The sequence below is a fragment of the Lissotriton helveticus genome, chromosome 2_1, assembly GCF_964261635.1.
Source record: "Lissotriton helveticus chromosome 2_1, aLisHel1.1, whole genome shotgun sequence".
Taxonomy (NCBI): Eukaryota; Metazoa; Chordata; class Amphibia; order Caudata; family Salamandridae; genus Lissotriton; species Lissotriton helveticus.
Genome location: NC_136059.1, coordinates 1,874,860,034 through 1,874,878,457, shown reverse-complemented (window position 1 = coordinate 1,874,878,457; position 18,424 = coordinate 1,874,860,034). Strand labels below are relative to the sequence as shown.

At 47.1% G+C, this 18,424-nt stretch overlaps 1 protein-coding gene across 1 annotated transcript in view; it reads right to left on the bottom strand.

Annotated features, from left to right (window-relative positions):
* The window catches only part of NAA15 (N-alpha-acetyltransferase 15, NatA auxiliary subunit), a 689,053-nt gene that overhangs the window by 272,373 nt on the left and 398,256 nt on the right, over window positions 1–18,424 (bottom strand). The window contains exon 13 of the mRNA XM_078676786.1: window positions 8,568–8,696. Coding sequence (XP_078532912.1) covers window positions 8,568–8,696 — 129 coding nt within the window. The remainder of the gene's footprint in view (window positions 1–8,567; window positions 8,697–18,424) is intronic.

Sequence of the window (18,424 nt, the reverse complement as noted above, 5' to 3'; positions counted from 1 at the left end):
CACCTCACCTGACTCCACCCCACACAACATGACTCTCTCCCAACCCATCCCCCCCACTCTTTGCACTCCCGCCACTCCTAGCCCTCACTCTCCCCTCAACCTCTCCCCCCACTCTTTGCACTCCCGCCACTCCTAGCCCTCACTGCTCCCGCAACCTCCCCCCCCACTCTCACTCCCTTCTACCACACTGTCACCCCCGCAATGCCCAGCCTCCACATGTCCCGCAATTGCCTCACCCCCCCTATCAGTGACTCCTTGTCCAATAACACCAACACCATCACTAATCCTTTCACTCCCACCCCAACCTCCCTACCCGAACATCAACACAATCACTAACACCTCCAACTCCAACCACTTCACCAACACCCCCACCCCTCTCCCCCCCTACTCCAGTAACCTAGACACTTGCTCTCCTTCAGTGCCCACCCCCAACTCCTTACCCAACACCACGTTGGACATGATCATGTCCACCCTCCTCCAAGTGAGAGAAGAACTCCACACCCTCAAAGAGTTACTCCTCACACACCCCAGACACCCCCCTCCCACCACCACTTCTCAACCTAACAACATATCCCCCTCACATCCTACTCACCCCCCTACATTGGACCTCTATCCCCTCTCGCAATACCTCCAACCGCCCCGACGCACTATCAAGACTCTTTCGGACATCGACATACACACCCTACTCCGCACATATGTCCCGGCTCGCCAAAACCTCTTAGCCACCACACACCTGTCCATTCCTACGATTCTCTCCAACCCTCTCAGACACCCCACGCATAACAGAGGCTCCGTCCCCAACAACCTCACAAAAGTCCCCCACTCTAGATCCCCCCTCCTCCCTCTGCACCCCCAGACTCAAATGCACACTTCTCAACTGTAGATCGGCCCAAAGACACTCCTCGGAGGTCGCTGATCTCATCATTTCCTTGAACCTTGACCTAACCATCCTAACTGAAACATGGTTAACTGAATCTTCTACTCCTATCATGGATATCCTAGTCCCCCCCAACTACTGCATCATTAGCCTTGACAGGTCCAGCAAGACAGGCGGTGGAATCGCATGCATTTACAAGAGCAACCTTTCAATTAATAAAGTCACCGCCCCCTCTCTTACCTCCTGTGAATACATCTGCCTTGATGTCATCAGTGAAAACAAACCTGTATGTTCACTACACATCATCTACCACCCACCTGGGGACAACCTCACCTTCTCCCAACAACTCATGGACACAATCTCAATCAACTCAGGACGGCAAAACACACAAATTTACCTTGGCGATTACAATCTTCACTGGAATGATTGCAGTGACGCAGTGGTTAATAGCCTCAAAAATTTCCTTAACACCTCTGACCTCACCCAAATTTGCAACAGCCCGACCCATGACGAAGGCTCCATCCTCGACCTTATCTCCAAAGAAGGCACTATTCAACTTGATTCAATCCAACCCTGTGACTGGTTAGATCACCATAGTGTCACATTCTTCAACAATGAAAAAGTTAAACGTAACCCGGTCCAATCCTCCAAGCCCAAAGTTTGGAAAAGAGACCTGAAGAAACTCAATCCAAACTCTTTACCCCTAACAGCTGCAATCTCCTACTCCCCCCTACCGGCGCTACTGACGTTCAGTACTTAACTGACCACTACCTCAACGCTATGACCTCAATAATCAATGAGGCTGCACCGATGCAACTGAAAAGAGTCTCCACCAAAATCTCCAACCCTTGGTACGACGGGAGTCTCAATGAAGACAGACGGGCCATGCGAATGGCAGAGCGCACCTGGAGATCTGTTCCCTCGGCACTGCACCTAAAAATTCTGAAGAAAAAGAGAAACGCATACTTCAGGAAAATAAAACGCTCAAAATCAGATTTCTTCAGACTCCAGCTCGAACAAGCAAAAAACCGTCCAAGAAAACTGTTCGAGCTAATCCGATCACAATCCAAGGAACAACCCCAAGCAGTCGACATTATGGGCAATGCACCTTCCTGTGAAGATTTCTCTGCTTTCTTTAACCAAAAAACTGACAACATAAGGAGCGATCTCCTCATTGACGCAAGCCTTTACTCCAAACCCCACTGCATAACGCCCAATGAGCCAAAAAACAATGCGACATGGTCATCCTTTGGCACTTACTCTGAAGAAGAAATTGACAGACTACTCAGCACCCTGAAACCATCATATCACCTTACTGACCCTCTTCCTGCTAACGCTGTAAAAGACTTCATCCCTTTGCTCCTCCCACTCTGGACTAAAATTATCAATAGCTCACTTCAACAAGGAACCATCCCTGACTCCCTCAAAGTTGGACAAGTTACACCTCTACTAAAGAAACCAACAGCCGACCCCCACTGATCTAAACAACTACCGTCCTATTACCAACATTCCCATGCGTGCAACTACAATTGACAAAGCACATAGAACAGTTTGATCTCCTCAACCCTCATCAATCAGGCTTCCGAGCAGGGCACAGTACCGAAACTGCTATGACTCACATAATTGACGACGCCCTCCAAATTTTAGATCAAAATGATACCTGCCTCCTCATCCTTCTTGATCTCTCTTCAGCATTCGACACTGTGAAACATGAGAACTTACTCGAACTCTTAAACACAAGAATGGGTCTTTCTGGGACTGTTCTTCAGTGGTTCACCTCCTTTCTACACAACAGGTCTCAGAAATTCAAGAGCAACAACTTGATGTCCTCTCCAGTACCTGTATCGTTAGGTGTCCCCCAAGGATCCTGCCTATCCCCAACTTTGTTCAACCTAGTTATGGAACCTCTCACCACCTTGCTACAATCATCCAATGTAAACTTTCACATGTACGCCGATGACACAACTATATCTCAAACTACAATCCCCCAATGACATTATGCGTCTGAACTCAACGATCAGAAGCACCCAATCCTGGCTGGCCGATAACCACCTCAAACTCAATGCTATGAAAACTGAGTTCCTTCTGATCTCACCTCCCGCGAAAATCTCTACCACTCAAACCTGGCTTAAACACCTAACTGCACTCAATGTCCAACCGACCATCATGGATTCAGCAAAATCCTTAGGCATAACACTTGACGCCAATCTCAACATGCAGCAGCATATCAGCAAGGCAACTAAGGGAGCAAACTTCCAAATAAATACCTTGAGGAAACTTAAACCCTTCCTCCCAGCCAAAGACTTCCAAACTGCAGTACAAGCACTTGTCATCCCTTGCATTGACTATGGCAGCATCGCCCTCTGCGGTCTCCCCCTAACCACAACTGCACCCCTAAGAGCTTCACTAAACGCAGCAGCGAGACTCATCACTGGATCTAAAAAACACTCACATATCTCCCCTGACTTTAAATCCCTGAACTGGCTGCCTTTTGAAGCCGGAATACATCTGAAAATTGCCTGCATGACGCACAAGGCTACACACCTGAACTCACCCGGCTACCTCACTCAGAAGCTGACAATTTCCGGCAGCTCCAGAACCACAAGAAGCACAAACAATCTTCTGCTGAAGCCTCGAAGATTCCGGAAGGAAAAAACTTACAAACGCTCCTTCTCAGGAATGGCGCCTAGGATCTGGAACTCACTCCCTCCTGAAACCAGGCTCATCTCCTCCACTCTTCTCTTTAAGAAAGAAGTTAAAGCTATCCTCATGGCTAAACACACTTGAACTGCTACTTTTGATCTTTTAAGACTCTGCGTCGATTTGTACTACCTGTTTGATCCCTTTGCACATGTGTTTTACTTGTATTATCGACCTACCTGATTGTTCATGCTCCCTCTTATTTGTACTACTTGCATTGATGACCTAACTTCTTAACTATGCTCCCTCGTGTACCCACCCCCTACCACTCACTTACCCCTTGCCTTTGTAAAGCGCTCTGTTATCTGCAAAGATCTGGTCGCGCTATATAAAACTTTCAAAATAAATCATCTGGATTAGTGGATGGGGTAGGCGAATGATGTGGTGGAGGAGTTGTAGGAGGAGGAATAGTATGGGGAGGTGGAGGAGAAGGGACCATTAATGGAGAGGTTGCAATGTCTCTTTTCTTCTTTGGAGGAGGAGGAGTTGTAGGCGCCTCTAGTGGTCTCTTCTGAGAGCTAAGAGCTAGTTGGCCAGTCTTAGGATCCTTTACAAGAGTCTTTTGAGAAGGATCTGGTGTAAAAAAAAAAAATTTGGGCACTGACTCGGTAGCTGGTTTAGGGTCTTTTGGCTTAGAACTATGACCTTTCGAAAAGTCTAACCGGAACGTGTTTTTCCGGCTCCAAAGCATGTGAGTCGGGACCTTTAGGCAGTTTTTTACATGGCTCCGAGTAGTGCGGTTTTGGCGTCGATGAGCCGGTGCCAGTCTTCGGCGCCGAGTGCTTGGGTGTCGGAGCAGCGGTCTGCGTTGCTGAGGAAGATGACTTTTTCTTTTGCGTCGGTATGGGATCGACACCGAAAATAGGATGACTCGAGCCCAAGCCGTCTGCAGGCTTGATAGGCTTCTTTGCCGGTCCCGAAGGCAGGGTGTGGGAAGCAGTCTCTCGGTGTGCACCCGGGCCCAAAGGCAAGGATGTGACCGAAGCCTTTTTTGAGGGCGTCGAGGAAGGGTTGGGGTTGAGGGTCTTACTTACGACCCATTGAGCTGGAGTGATGTCCTCGACGTCTGAATCTTTGGCATCAGAGGAGCTGGCACTTTCTTCGGCCCGCTGGTGCTCTGGCACGTCGACAACTTCTTGAAAAATGTCATCAGGGATCGAAGCTGACGAGCGAGCCATTGTTCTTCGAGCTCGTCGGTTCCAAATAGTCTTCTTGGAGCGGAAGGAGGCACAAGCAGAACAGTCTTTGGCCTCGTGCTCCGTTGAGAGGCAAAGGGTGCACACCTCATGTAGATCAGTGTGGGGAAATTTCGACCAACATTTTAGACACTTATTGAATGGCGTCCTTTCCATGAGCCAGAAAGTAAGGCCCAGGTAGGCCCGAAGGCCTTTGTCGACGACCGGAATTGAAGACTTCGAAGTGGTGAAGAATCGCGTCTATGGGGAGCGCGATCGAAACAATACCGTGGAACTGGGTGAGGATTGCGCGCCGAAGGAAATTCGGTTCCAAACCGGAGCGTAGGAAACACATCCTAGCCCAATGGCAGAAAAAAAACAATCTGAGGATGGAGCCGATGCCCATGCACAATGTGGTCCAAAGGAGGAGTCACCTATCTCGTACCTTCCAAATAACTTTTCAGGACAAAAACAAACTGCAAACATCCGGGCCCAACAGTAGGTGGCGATCTATGCACAGTGTGTTATCTGCAGCTCATATGCCTCGAACACTAACTTTCTTTCAGATATTTTTATACAAACAAATTGATCTGAGTTCAGTCTTTGAGTGTGACATTTCTTGCCCAAGTGTGTACAATAAATGCTTAGCACTACCCTCTGATAAAGCCTTACTGCTCGCCCACACTACCACAAAAAGAGAGTAAGGTATTATCTACTTTTACTTCTGCCTAATTTTGGGGTTCCAATTGACTGTGCACACTACTTTGGTACCGTATATACAGAGCCAGTTTCCAACAGTGTTTACATTTGATTTTTCTTTAGTAGCTTTAGCATCCCATGGAGGTCCCAAGTAAATGGTACCTAGGGCACGGATGCTAAAGAGGATCCGTACGAGCTGCAGCATGTATTGTGCTACCACAGGCCCCTCAGCACACGCCCATTGTAGGCTGCGTGACATGGTGCTGAAAAAAGTGAAGACACAATATGGCACACCTCCTGGGGCCCATGCCTGCAGATACTGCATGCAGTATAGGTAAGTCACTCTTACAGCCCTAAGGCAGGGTGCACTATACTACATGTGTGGACCTATCGGCATGAGCAGAAATGCCACTGCAATGTCTAAATTGATTCATAGATATTACAATTTTACAAGGAAACCATTTTAAGTAAATGTCCTTGGCACTGGTGATTACGAGTTCCCTAGCTGCATGCTGGCGTCACTGAAAATAGAGATGTTTGGTATCAAACATCTCATATTAATAAGCCCACACTGATTCCAGTGATGGATCTATGAATACATGCATTCAGAGGGCACCTCAGAAGTGCCCCCTGAAAACCCAGCCACTAATGGTGTACTGCTGACTGGTGTATACCAGCCTGCCACTACAGACCAGTTTCTGACCTCCTGCAGCGGAGGGCCTGAGCTCACTGAGGGCAGAAACAATGCTGCCTCCTCCTCCAAGCAGGATGGCTAAGTAATCAGCATGTCAAGGCAGGAGGCTTCAAAGGTCTCTGCCGCCTTTGATATGCAACCCAAGGATTCCCGGAGCAGGGAAAATGCAACCCTCTACCCCGGGTCCATTTAACACCAGGACAGGCATGAAAATTAGCTAGCCATGAGGCATGGTCCCCATCTGGCTAGTTCCACCTCTAAGGTGGGCTACCTAATGTGAACACAAAACTTAAAAATTCCACCATCTTGTTTAGGTGGAATTAGGCTTACTGGGTCAGAGTAATGCATACTTCCACACAAGAAACAGTCACATAGTGGGTGTAGTCGACCTAAAAGCAAGTAGCCCATGGGCTACTATCTGTCCCTCCCCTTAACATCCCTAAATTGATTAGTTAGGAGACATCCATGACGCCAGGATTTTATATTCGGTACATCACCACCCCCTTTTGTACCACAGGATTTTATATTCGACGGATCCATAAGAAGCCTGCAAAGGACAGAATTACGCTAACTAGATGACTGAAGACCCTGGCTCATCTCCAGCCCTATGAGGTCTTTGGAGACAAATTGTACGGTGTACCTGGGGATCCATAGCATTGCATCTTGTGGTGTACCCATCATTTTGCTTTCATACCATATGGTTTCCTTGCACTAACACCTTGGGCTTAGCAAGTGGCTCTGTGCGTTCGGGAGACAAATTGCGATAGCACACGCAGTGATGGTCAGACAAGGGTAATTCAGGGCAAAGCTGGCAAAGTATTTTCTCCCTACCCTAACGGTCATTCTGAATACAATATTGTTTTTCCTCTAAAGCACAGTTTCAAAATGGTTCGATGCATAATCAGACACTGCATTGATAGTGCCAATGCTGCATTGATATTGTCTTCATTCATTGCTGGAACCAATCACCTCACCTCGAAGGTCCAGTCTAAGAATGTTGTTGGTCATAAAGCTGCCACTGAAACATTTAAACTATGGTGGAAAGAAACATATAAACTCTATGGCGGAAAAAAAACCAATCAGAGTTGGTGTCTTTTCCTGGTGCACGGAGGACTAATGGAGTGATTACAGGACTTACTTTGATAGAAAATGTCATCAAACAAAAACAAGTTTTAAAAGTCTATGCTTAACACTACATGGCAGGAGTACGCAGAGCATGTGGATCGACTGCAACACATGCTACATGATATTGACACAATGATGGTAACAAGCCACTCAAATTCAAGGGTGAAGCCAGGCCTAAGCGTACAAGTCAAAGAATTGCCAAAGCTGTGGAACATAAACACCTTAGTGGTGCAAATGTTTCAAACCAGCAGATCAGCAGATGGTTTTTCAGACTTACACTGCATATCTAACCATTCAAGTGGCACATCTTGGAATGTGGTCTCAGAATGAGATAGGTAATCTGAAATGTGATGTTACACTATAGCAACATCAAGTTCGCCCCTCTAGGCTCCTGTAGTGATCTCTGATAGATTCAGGTCTTCACAACAAATTGAGAAACTCTCAGTGCTGTAAAGCAACTCACAGCATCATTTTTATGTATGTTGGTGCATGTCAGCATTTCAAGTAGACCTCCCCACACTGTTGGGCAAAAGGTTGACAATCTACTTAGTGAGGTATTCAGAGTGAGGGACCAGCATGTCTTCCAAAACAAATGTAAACTTATGTGGGCCATTCTGATGTCTATACCACTTCGTCCTACATTGAAGGCCAGAAGGAGTGTACTATTCACAGCTGGAAAGAGAAGTCAGAGTACCATCAAGTGAAAGGTGTTAAGATGCCGGGCACTGCAGATAGACACTGTCAGATCTGCTGAGAACTGTAATTGGAACAAGCTCCATTTTAATTTAAGGGATCAATGAAAAATAATTCCTAGTATAAAACATAAAAAAATATGTGGAATAAGTAATTGTGTTGTAAAGGAAGTTCCTTACAAAGCATAAGGTGAGAAGTATGGTAAAGGAAGACAAACCAGAAGTGGCCTAAAAATGTTTTTTCCTATAGTTTTTGCAGTGCAAAATCATTTCCATTGAATGCACCAGGAACAATCCTTACACCAGAAGGACTGAAGGGAGCAGCAAACAAAAACACTACATGAAAGAAAAATCACACTATCTATAAATCCTAAACTGACCATCCAACAAATAAGTTACATTTCTATTGCACAAATTCTTCATTTTAGCCAATGATGCAATGTTAAAATATAAAATACAAGCCATTATTTTCAGATAATTGAATTAAGCAATAGAACTCACTATGACTATCTTAACTTTAAAAAAACATGCATTGTGTTTATAAGAATACATAGCAGTAGTGAAAGGAATGCTCCTTGGTTTAAAAGATTCAATTGGATACATACTCTCTCAATTTCATGGCATTTTTTAAGTGCATCTCCAAATTTATTCATAGATTTGTAAGCTTGGGCACACTCTGTCTGGAACCACATACACTGCATTTCATTCAGATTTTCTACAGCAGAGGTTCCTTCCTGTAAAAACGAAAGAAAAAAAGTACTGTGTCAACAGTAAAAATCGAATTTAAAATAAAATGAGGCGAAACATTGGAATGGCATTTACACAATTCTGGAATGTCCACGTGACTTTATTAACTCTCAAGAAAAGGGCCCTCTTTTACCCAAATTTTCTTGGACTACTAGTTTCAAGATATTGCGTCTCCAAAAAGTGTTTCATGGCAAACCACGCTTTTGGTAGGGCACAATTAGGCTCATTCGCCCCTTTGGTGCCTGAGCCTTACAGTCAGTAAGACCTGACAAGAAAATCTAGGACGAAAATCAGATTTTTGTTTTGACCCCTCAGTGGGTGTTTTCATAAGGTGGATTCAAATTAAACTTAAATGGCAATCTGGAAAACAGTTCTCTCAATCCAATTTAGGAGAAGCTGACATGACTATTCAGTTGCTTTCTTCGTTTTCTAATTACTGTTTTTCTAATTTTTGGATGAAACAAACCATCTGTTTTGCTATTTTCTTAAATCCAATTTCCCGATAATGGGATTATTTTCAAATGTTTTGCCTCAGCAGGGCACAATGTTTTGATCTTTGGGTAGACTTTACTTATGTAGGCCTTAGGGAAAATAATTAAAAGGTCCATTTTAGGAAGCAACTGAATTAATATGTTGGGGTGTGATACCTTCCAAGGATCTTCACTAATAAGGGAAGGAAATGGGTTTCAGCAGATGAAGCTCAAGCTTGTATCTCTGGCTTTTCCAAAGTATCACCATTGATATGCTCAAGACAGCCATGTGTTGCCTTTATATAGACTGTGTTGAATGACCACTTTCAAGCCATCTACTCCACTCCTCTTGTTTTTATGTTTTGAAAATTATCCATGTTTGGCAAGGAGCAGCGGTGTACTGTAAGCACAATTGGTCACAATGTTAATTACATTTTTCTAATTCCTGCGAGCCACATTTCTCTGAATTAGTGTATGTATTTGATCCTGGCTTTGCAAAACACAATTGATGAGGCAGGCAGAACTACTGGGTGTAGGATTTCGGCACAAGCATGCCATGCATGGGCTAAGTTTATTTATAATGTTGAGAGACCTGCTATGTCTGTTCCCATTCAAAGAGAAAGATGCCCCATGCTTTAAGGGAAAATGACAGGCTAAAATACTATTGTTTCTTTGTTAAGAGGTATTTCTTTAATGCTGGAAAGCATTCTCTGTGAAACTGTTTGCGCACACAAACATTCAGGCTCTAAAACAAATTAGATTTAATGGTTGCCTGCGCTTGGTTAGTGGGAATTCATCCAGCTGTGATTTGCATGTATGCCAAGTGTGTGTGGATATTTAGTCCGACAAAACACTCCAATGTTAATAACTATGGTGAAACAACTTGCTCCACCTAATTATGCTTTCTTACCAGTGCCCCTCCAATTACCAAAGTCAGAGGGATTTCTACATGTAAAGCATTCTAACAGTGATTGCCCTAATAACGTTGCTTTTTAGAGACACCCTGACAGGAGGTTGTTTTGCTTAACCTGAGTGAAAACAAATAAAGAGAAGAACCAAAAATACCGAACAAAAGGCCTAGATCTTATTAAAACTATTCACCTTATATTTTCACGTTATTCCCAACACCATGTCTAAAGTCCAGATGAGAGGTGCTGCAATTGCATATTATTAGCTAGCTGTATACAGATGTGAATACATGCATGAGACAGCACTCATCATGTCGTTCATCGAAAGAAGATATGGTTAAGTGGGTAACAGGCTAATTTTGGACCCAGTGGGTTGTTCGGTCTAGCCCGTACTTTGACAACAGAACAAACATTTAGAGCCAGTTCCTCTAGTTCACAGTGATTTAAACTGGAAGTATGGATAAGAAAAGAAATAAGTGAATATCTTCAATGTGAATTATATTCGATGTACGGGTATTGTATTGCCCGTTCATCAACAAGTCCCCCTATCAGCAATCTATATTATCATTTTAAGCGAAGTGGCATGAAAGGGAACAAGTTGACGTGAAGAAGTCTTCATGTGAGAACCACTCGCTAGGTTGCTCTTGTGGGCCATTCCCACAGAACTTAAGGAATGAGTCTCAGTTGATGGTCACTCGCGAGTTTTGGTCAAGAAACAATCTGCCCAGTAACAATTGAGTCTTAATCCATCACTGTAGTTTGTGCTGAACACTAGGCTACATATCCCCTTAGATCCTCCCAATTCTCATTAACTTTTGACTATTGCCTGGCAGGACATTCCATGCGAACAACTAGCACCACCAGAATTGCTAATGTCCCATTTCTTTTAGGGATTAAGGGTCCAGCGAATACAAATTCAAAAGGCACTGATTTATCAAATCTTGAACGCTTGAAATTAAAAATAATCTGAATTGAGCTTCATACAAAGTTCCTCACAGACTGCCTACATTTTACCATTACACCTGCAGGCCTTCAGGTTAAAAACATTCCAATTATCTTCTTGGAAGACTAGAAATTTAAGACAAACTTTAGCTTCACCTCAAATAAATTCTCCAGTGCCTAGGTGGTACTTAGTATAGAGACAGCTCTCAAACGTGTATCAGCTCAAAGATGAGATTGATGACCCAGAAAAGAAAACGTGGAGACTCACCCATCACTAACATTAGGACTGCTGGAGGAGGAGCTTCGCGCGATTCCAAGATGGACGCGTGAGCTAAGGGCTCCCGATACCCCTTCTGCCTCCCGCGACTATCCTGTGCAAGATCCTGATTTTGACGATGGGTGCTCTTTATTGAAGCCCTGCTGATGCCAGCGTTCTTTTCAGAAATCGATTTGGCCGTCGGATACTGGACCTGCTGCGCTTTGAACTTTGAGGCCTATATCGTATGCCAGCCGGGGGCTTGAGTCCCCGAGGTACCCAGGTGGCAATCGAACAACAACGGCGGATAAGCCACGCCCGCTGCCCCTGGTGTACTTTCGGTTTCGTTTCTTCTCTTTGTTGTGAACGCTCACTTCCAGATCAGAGTTCCGATTCTGCTATCGCTGCCAGCCTGCTGCTTATGCTGCGCCCTTATCCACTCGCAGTTCAGAGCCTGCCACGACGAAGTTCGCTTTGCCTTGATTCTACACTTCCCGTTGGAGCTCCTTCCACGACATGACGGGCAGAACAGTCGTTGAGAGGCGCGGAAATAGAGGCTCGTCCCGAGGGGGGGGTCACCCAATCTCAGACCATTGATCGATTTACTCGACCACGGGGCTCCCCGGGCGGATTGAGTGGTGCCCTGGAAGAAGCTGGGGATGGTGATCCTGATGACGAGGAGCCAACGTTGAAGGACGTTATGGGCGCTATTGCGAGTGTCCAATCCCCAATGGGTCAGCAATATGAAACACTGGCGGCTAAGATTGATACGGTGGCGATTGATGTCACCCTCATCAGAGCGGACCTTGGGAAAACGAATGAGCGTGTCAAATCTCTCGATCTCAAGACTGCTAGTTTGACCACGGATGTCTCGGACCTTCAGACCACGGTCCGCCATCTTAGAACTAATTGTGACCTGTTTGCCAATCGGTTGGAAGACTTCGAGGGCCGGGCCAGGCGCAATAACGTCCGCATTGTGGGTGTCCCGGAGAATTCTGCCGATATGCCTGTTGATATCCTGGTGGAGGACCTCGTGTTGAAGCATCTGGTGCCGAAAGGCCTCAGTAAATTCTTCGCTGTGGAGCGCGCCCACCGTGTTCCGGGTGGCAAGCCAAAGTCGGGAGCCGCTCCGTGGCCCATAATTGCTAGACTTTTCAACTTTCGTGATAGGGACGCTATCCTGCAAGCTTCGCGCACCAATGGGCCCACTAAATTTGAGAACGTTTCAATTAGTTTTTACCCTGACTTTACTCAGGCAGTTCAGAAACAGAGGATGGGCTTTACGGGTGTGAAAAGGCGACTCAGGGACCTGGGACTGAAATATGCTATGCTCTTCCCGGCCCGCCTGAGAATCGAACATGCTGATCGTGCATTCTTCTTTGACCGCCCTGAGGTGGTTAGTGACTGGTTAGACACTTTGTCGACGCATCATGAGGGCCCGGAGGACTCGAGAGGCGCTGAGGGAGGCGTGGAGGGCCAGGAGCAGTGAGTCTACATCGGCGAGCCATCATCCGCTGCAGTGGCTTAGAGACTTTGTTTCAAGCATTGTGTGAATGCCTGGGGGTGGGGGGGTTCGGGGATCTTCCTCCTCTGGGGACTTTTTCTCTCTTTCTGTAGGTTAGTTCAATGGGGCGACAGGCACACTGCAAGTTGGGGTGGCTATTAGGTCTACCGCAGGGGTGCAGGGAGGGGGGCTTGAATTTGATGGGTTCCTTGGGGGTGGTGGTGGGGTTCTTTTCTCTTTGTTGGTTTCGAGGCTGTGCTTTGCTTTACAATTGCTTTCATGTGTCTGTTTCGGGATGGGAGGGGCGGTCGGTCTTCTTCCGGGATGGGGGGTAGGGGACTCAGGGTGTTGAGCTGGAATGTTAACGGTCTTGGGGACAGGATAAAACGTGGGATTGTGCTACAATATTTGAAGAGACACACCCCAGATGTGGTCTTGCTTCAGGAGACCCATTTGGTGGGCAATACATGTCATGCATTGGACAGAAGAGGCTATCGTTTGGTGGCACATTCCGGCTTTACTTCGGGATCAAGAGGGGTTGGTATCCTGGTCAGGAATTCCCTTCCCCTGGAGATAGATAGCACAGTGCTGGATGACAGGGGCCGCTATGCTGGCATTACGGGGAGATGGGAGGGGAAATTGATTTCCATACTGTCTATTTATGTCCCGCCTGGGCTGCAATCTACCACATTCACCGACTTGGGTGAGGTTGTCCTTGGTTTGCCCGATGGTTTACTGGTGTTGGGTGGGGACTTTAACTCTGTGGCGAATGGAGAGAGTGATCGTAGCCCCCCCAGGCTCCTCCCTGCCTCGCAGTTATGGTTGGGGAAATTCTTGGATGCCTTTGGTTTGGCCGACTGCTGGAGGCAGCTGCACCCTGGCCGGCTTCAGTACACTTTCCACTCGGGGGCTCATGGCAGTCTCTCGAGAATTGACTATTTCCTCGTGCCGGTGGTGCAGTTGCTCTCTGTGCGTGAAATTAAACACTTGGCTAGAGGGATCTCAGACCACTCCCCGATATGGCTCCACTTGGATATCTGTTTGGGGAATGGGGGCCGAATTGCCCCGATAAATCCATGGCGTTTTCAGGACCCTAAGATCAGAGCAGAGGTGGTCAAATGCATGAATTTTTATTTTGCTGAAAATGAGGGATCGGTGTCTTCCCCAGTCTCCTTATGGGAGGCCTATAAAACTGTTATCCGTGGTCAGACTTTATCCCTAATTGCTGACAAGAAGCGGCACACACAAGAAGAGGTGGTGAGATTGGAGTCTGAGATTACTGTGTTGGAGGAGCGGTTGGAAGCTGAGGTTACGCCTGAGACGCTGCATGTTTTGGCTCTTAAGCAATCTGATTACAGAGCCTTGGTTACTACCTCGGCTGAGGCACTGCATCGTATGCAACAGGGGCGTCTGTACGACGTGGGTGACAAAGCGGGGAAGTTGATCGCATGGCTGGATAAGCGAGAGACTGAATCGTGTGGTGCCTGTGGTTGAGAGAGTTGATGGAGTGCGAGTCGTGGACCCGGTTGAGATAGTTGAGGTGTTTGCCCAGCACTTTCGGGTTGTGTATGCGCCGGTTTCGGGCTTGCCGGAGGAGGACTCGCGCTTGCTACTTCGTGATCTTGAGCTGCCCAGTCTCTCGGAATCAGACGGGGTTGTAATGGAGGCTGATTTTTCCATCGATGAGGTCGCGCTCGCTATTCGCTCTCTTCGTTCAGGAAAGGCTTCGGGCCCCAACGGCATACCGGTCGAGCTGTACAAGCTATGCCCGGATAAAATGGCGCCGTATCTGCTGCGTATGTTTGCGGCGTCGCGTGACCTCGGCTGTCTTCCTAGAGACCAGAGGCTGGCCTCTATTGTGGTCATTCATAAAGACGGCAAACCCCGTGAGTGCTGTTCCTCGTATCGCCCGATTTCGCTTTTGAACGCGGAACCCAAGATATTGGCGAAACTACTGGCAAACCGACTAGCCACGGTGATTAGCGGACTGGTCCACCCTGATCAGTCCGGTTTTATCCCCCAGCGTAATACTGCACTCAATCTTCGTCGACTGCATGGCGTCATAGCGAGGGCGGGATCTCTTGGTGAGCCGGCCATCTTGGTTTCTCTTGATGCTTCGATGGCTTTTGATACGGTTGAGTGGCCATATTTGTGGGCTACTCTCGCCAAGTTTGGTTTTGGCCCGAAATTTATTGCATGGGTTAAACTCCTGTATGAGCAACCGTTGGCGCAGGTGGTGGTAAATGGTAGAGCTTCAAGGCCCTTCACTCTTGGGCGAGGCACGAGGCAGGGATGTCCTCTGTCACCGCTGTTCGCCCTCGCGCTCGAGCCGCTGGCCGCCTGGCTCCAGTGGGAACCCTCCTTGAAGGGTATTCGGTGGTCCCCTGATTTTGAAGCCCGTGTTTCATTATATGCCGACGACATTTTGTTGTATTTGACGTCCCCCCGTAAGTCATTGGGAGTCCTCTTTGATGTCCTGCGTTCCTTTGGACGTAACTCCGGGTTGGTTATCAATTGGTCCAAATCCTGTATTTTCCCGCTTACCGGTGACCCTCTCTCTTTGCCCCGAGTGTGCCCGATCCCGGTCCGTACCGAGGGTTTTAAGTATTTGGGTATTTATATTTCACTTGACCCTGTGTTGCGCTATGATCGGAATCTGTTGCCTCCACTCGCCAGACTTCGGTCGGACGTCGCGGCTTGGTGTAATCGGCCCTTATCCCCCCTGGGACGGGCGGCCCTGTTTAAAATAATGTCTCTTCCCCGGTTCTTATATGCTGTGCAAAATACACTTGATCTAGTGCCGGCTAGCTATTTCCGCGAAATTGAGGGCCTCCAAAGGAAGCTGGTATGGGCTGGCCGACCTCGTATTGCGTTGGCTAAGCTCACGTTACCCTGGTACGATGGGGGCATTGCGTTACCTGATATACGACGGTATTATTGGGCATCTCAACTGAGTGCTGTGAATCATGCTATGTATGGTCCAGTTCCCAATCCTGCTTACGAAATGGACCGGTGGCTCTTGCCCGGGGTAAACTATTACAGGGCGTTCTATTCTCGGGGTGCTAGGAAGAACTTGACGGGACCCACTGGAGTGGCGCTGCGGGTATGGGGCAGCGCGACCGCGGCTACCGGATGGACAGATAGGCTGACCAGAGCGACCCCTCTATTTGCCGCGGAGAGGCTGGGTGAGTTGTGGACCTCCAAAGGGTTTGATAGATGGGACCTCATCGGGATCAGTAAGTTGGATGACCTCTGGGTTAAGGACAGGGTTAAGTCCTTTGCTGAATTGCAACAGGAATATGGTTTGACTGATTCGGAGTTTTTCCGGTACCTTCAGGTTCGTCATGCCATTGGGTCGGTTTTTCCGGCTGGGTCTGCCATCCCGGAGAGCTCCCCCCTGGAAGACAGGGTGCTGGACGGACATGTGCCGGACAGCACTATCTCTCTTATATATAAGAAACTTATTAATACTCGGTCGGATTTGCTTCTTCATCTGCGTACTTCCTGGACTGATGACGGACTGGAGCTGGATGATGAGGATTGGCAGGCCGCGATATCCTCTCCTAGGGAGGTTGCGATTCCGGCGCGTCTGCGACTCGTTCAGCTGAAAATTCTACACCGGGTCTATGTCACGGGTCCCAGACTGATGCATATGGGTTTTTCAGAGGATGGATTGTGTCGGCGGGGCTGTGGTGTGCTTGCTACCTTCCTCCATATTATATGGGAGTGTCCGGAGGTTGTATCTTTTTGGAATGGAGTGTATGCGGTGATGAGTGAAGTTACGCATGTTCAGTTGCTGCCTGAAGCCCGGCGTTGTCTTTTGAATGTATGGGAGCCGACTGATTGTAATGTTGCTCAGACTCAATGGGTGACGCTGAGGAACATGGTTGCAAAGAGGGACATTGCACAATTGTGGGGATCTCGGAGGGCTCCATCAGTCTCCGGGTGGGAAGATAGTATGGACTGGTGCATGTTCAAGGAAAAGATTGTGTATGTCTCCCGTGGCAGGCCCAAAAAATGGGGTAGGATATGGGGCCAATGGAACTCGTTCCGTGGGGAGGTCTGCGACCCCCCTTTCACTGGTCCCCCTGATACTCCTTGTTCCCCTTAGCTGTGTGTTTCGGCTCTTTCCCGTGCTGTATTTTTGTTAGACCACTGGCGCTGGGTCCCCCCTCCCCCCCTCCCTTTTCCTTTTATCCTCTGAAGATTCTCCTGTCTTTCCCTATTGTTCTAGGTCTGACTCGCCCCGCATCTTATGAAACGGACGTAACAACTCGGGCATAGCCTTGTCTTTTTCTTCTTCGTTTGTTTAGTTGTTTTAAAAAATGAAACCTCTTTATATCCTGTCGTTTTGTGATTGATTGATGTCATGCACCATGGCTGCCGGACCCCTGGTTGTCGGCTGATGAGCTGTGTACCTTAACGTTGTTTTGAGATGCTGCACCGGCCGGCCCAGAGGGTTGTAGGCACGTCTTTGTTTCTATTGGTCTCTTGCAAATAAAGGTTTATAAAAAAATAAATAAAAAAAAAACATTAGGACTGCTCTTGAAAATCTAGAAGCAACCAATAAAGAATTTGAAAAGATCAATTTGGGGGGAGAGGGAATTACAAAAGCACCTTAAGTGTTACAATAGGGAAAAAACACTACCCCCATCTTAGAAGGAAAATGCTACTTACCAGTATGCTTCTGTTCTTGGCATGTAGAGCTGCAGAGATTCATACTGTTGCATAGATCGCCATCTGGTGTTGCGTTCAGATGCTTGCACCTTGTTGTCTTGGAAGAAGTCTTTTGTAGTCACGATATAGGTGACTCCTCTCTTGGACGATAGTGCGCATGGGGATCGACTCCATCCTCAGATTGTTTTTCGCCATGATGGAGTTTGTAAGAAACAGAAAAGATGTCCATGTGAATGTATCTCAGTAAGAACAAGAACAGATACAGGTTCCGGGGTGGCGGGTGGGCTTCTGAATCTCTGCAGCTCTACATGCCAAGAACAGATGCATACTGGTAAGTAGCATTTTCCGTTCTAGGCATATGAGCTGCAGAATTCATACTGTTGCATAGACTGTACAGCAGTGTCTCCCCTAGCGGTGGCCACCTGTCTCTGCTGCAGTGGTTTGGAAAAGTGTCTTAAGAACAGCCTGTCCTACAGAAGCCTGTTGCTTCGCCTGCAAGTCTACACAATAGTGTTTGGTGAAGGTGCGTGTAGTAGACCATGTCGCTGCTTTACAAATGTCTTCTAGGGGAAGGTTCCCCAAGAATGCCATGGAAGCCCCTAGTTTGAGTGTTAAATGCGCTCTAGGAGGAACTGTTAATGTGCGTTTGGCTTCTGGTAGCATATTTGAATGCATTTGACTATCTACCTGGCAATTCCAGCTTTTGAGATGGGATATCCTTTATGAGGTGGAGAGAAAGAGACAAACAGTTGGTTTGTCTTTCTAAAAGGTTTAGTCCTGTCAATGTAATAAAGTTAAGCCCTTTTGACATCAAGTGTGTGAAGAGCTCTTTCTGCTACGGAATCAAGGTTTTGGAAAAACACTGGTAATTCCACAGATTGGTTAAGCTGGAAAGCAGAGATTACTTTGGAAAGGAATTTTGGATTTGTTTTAAGAACCACCTTGTTATGTCAGTCAG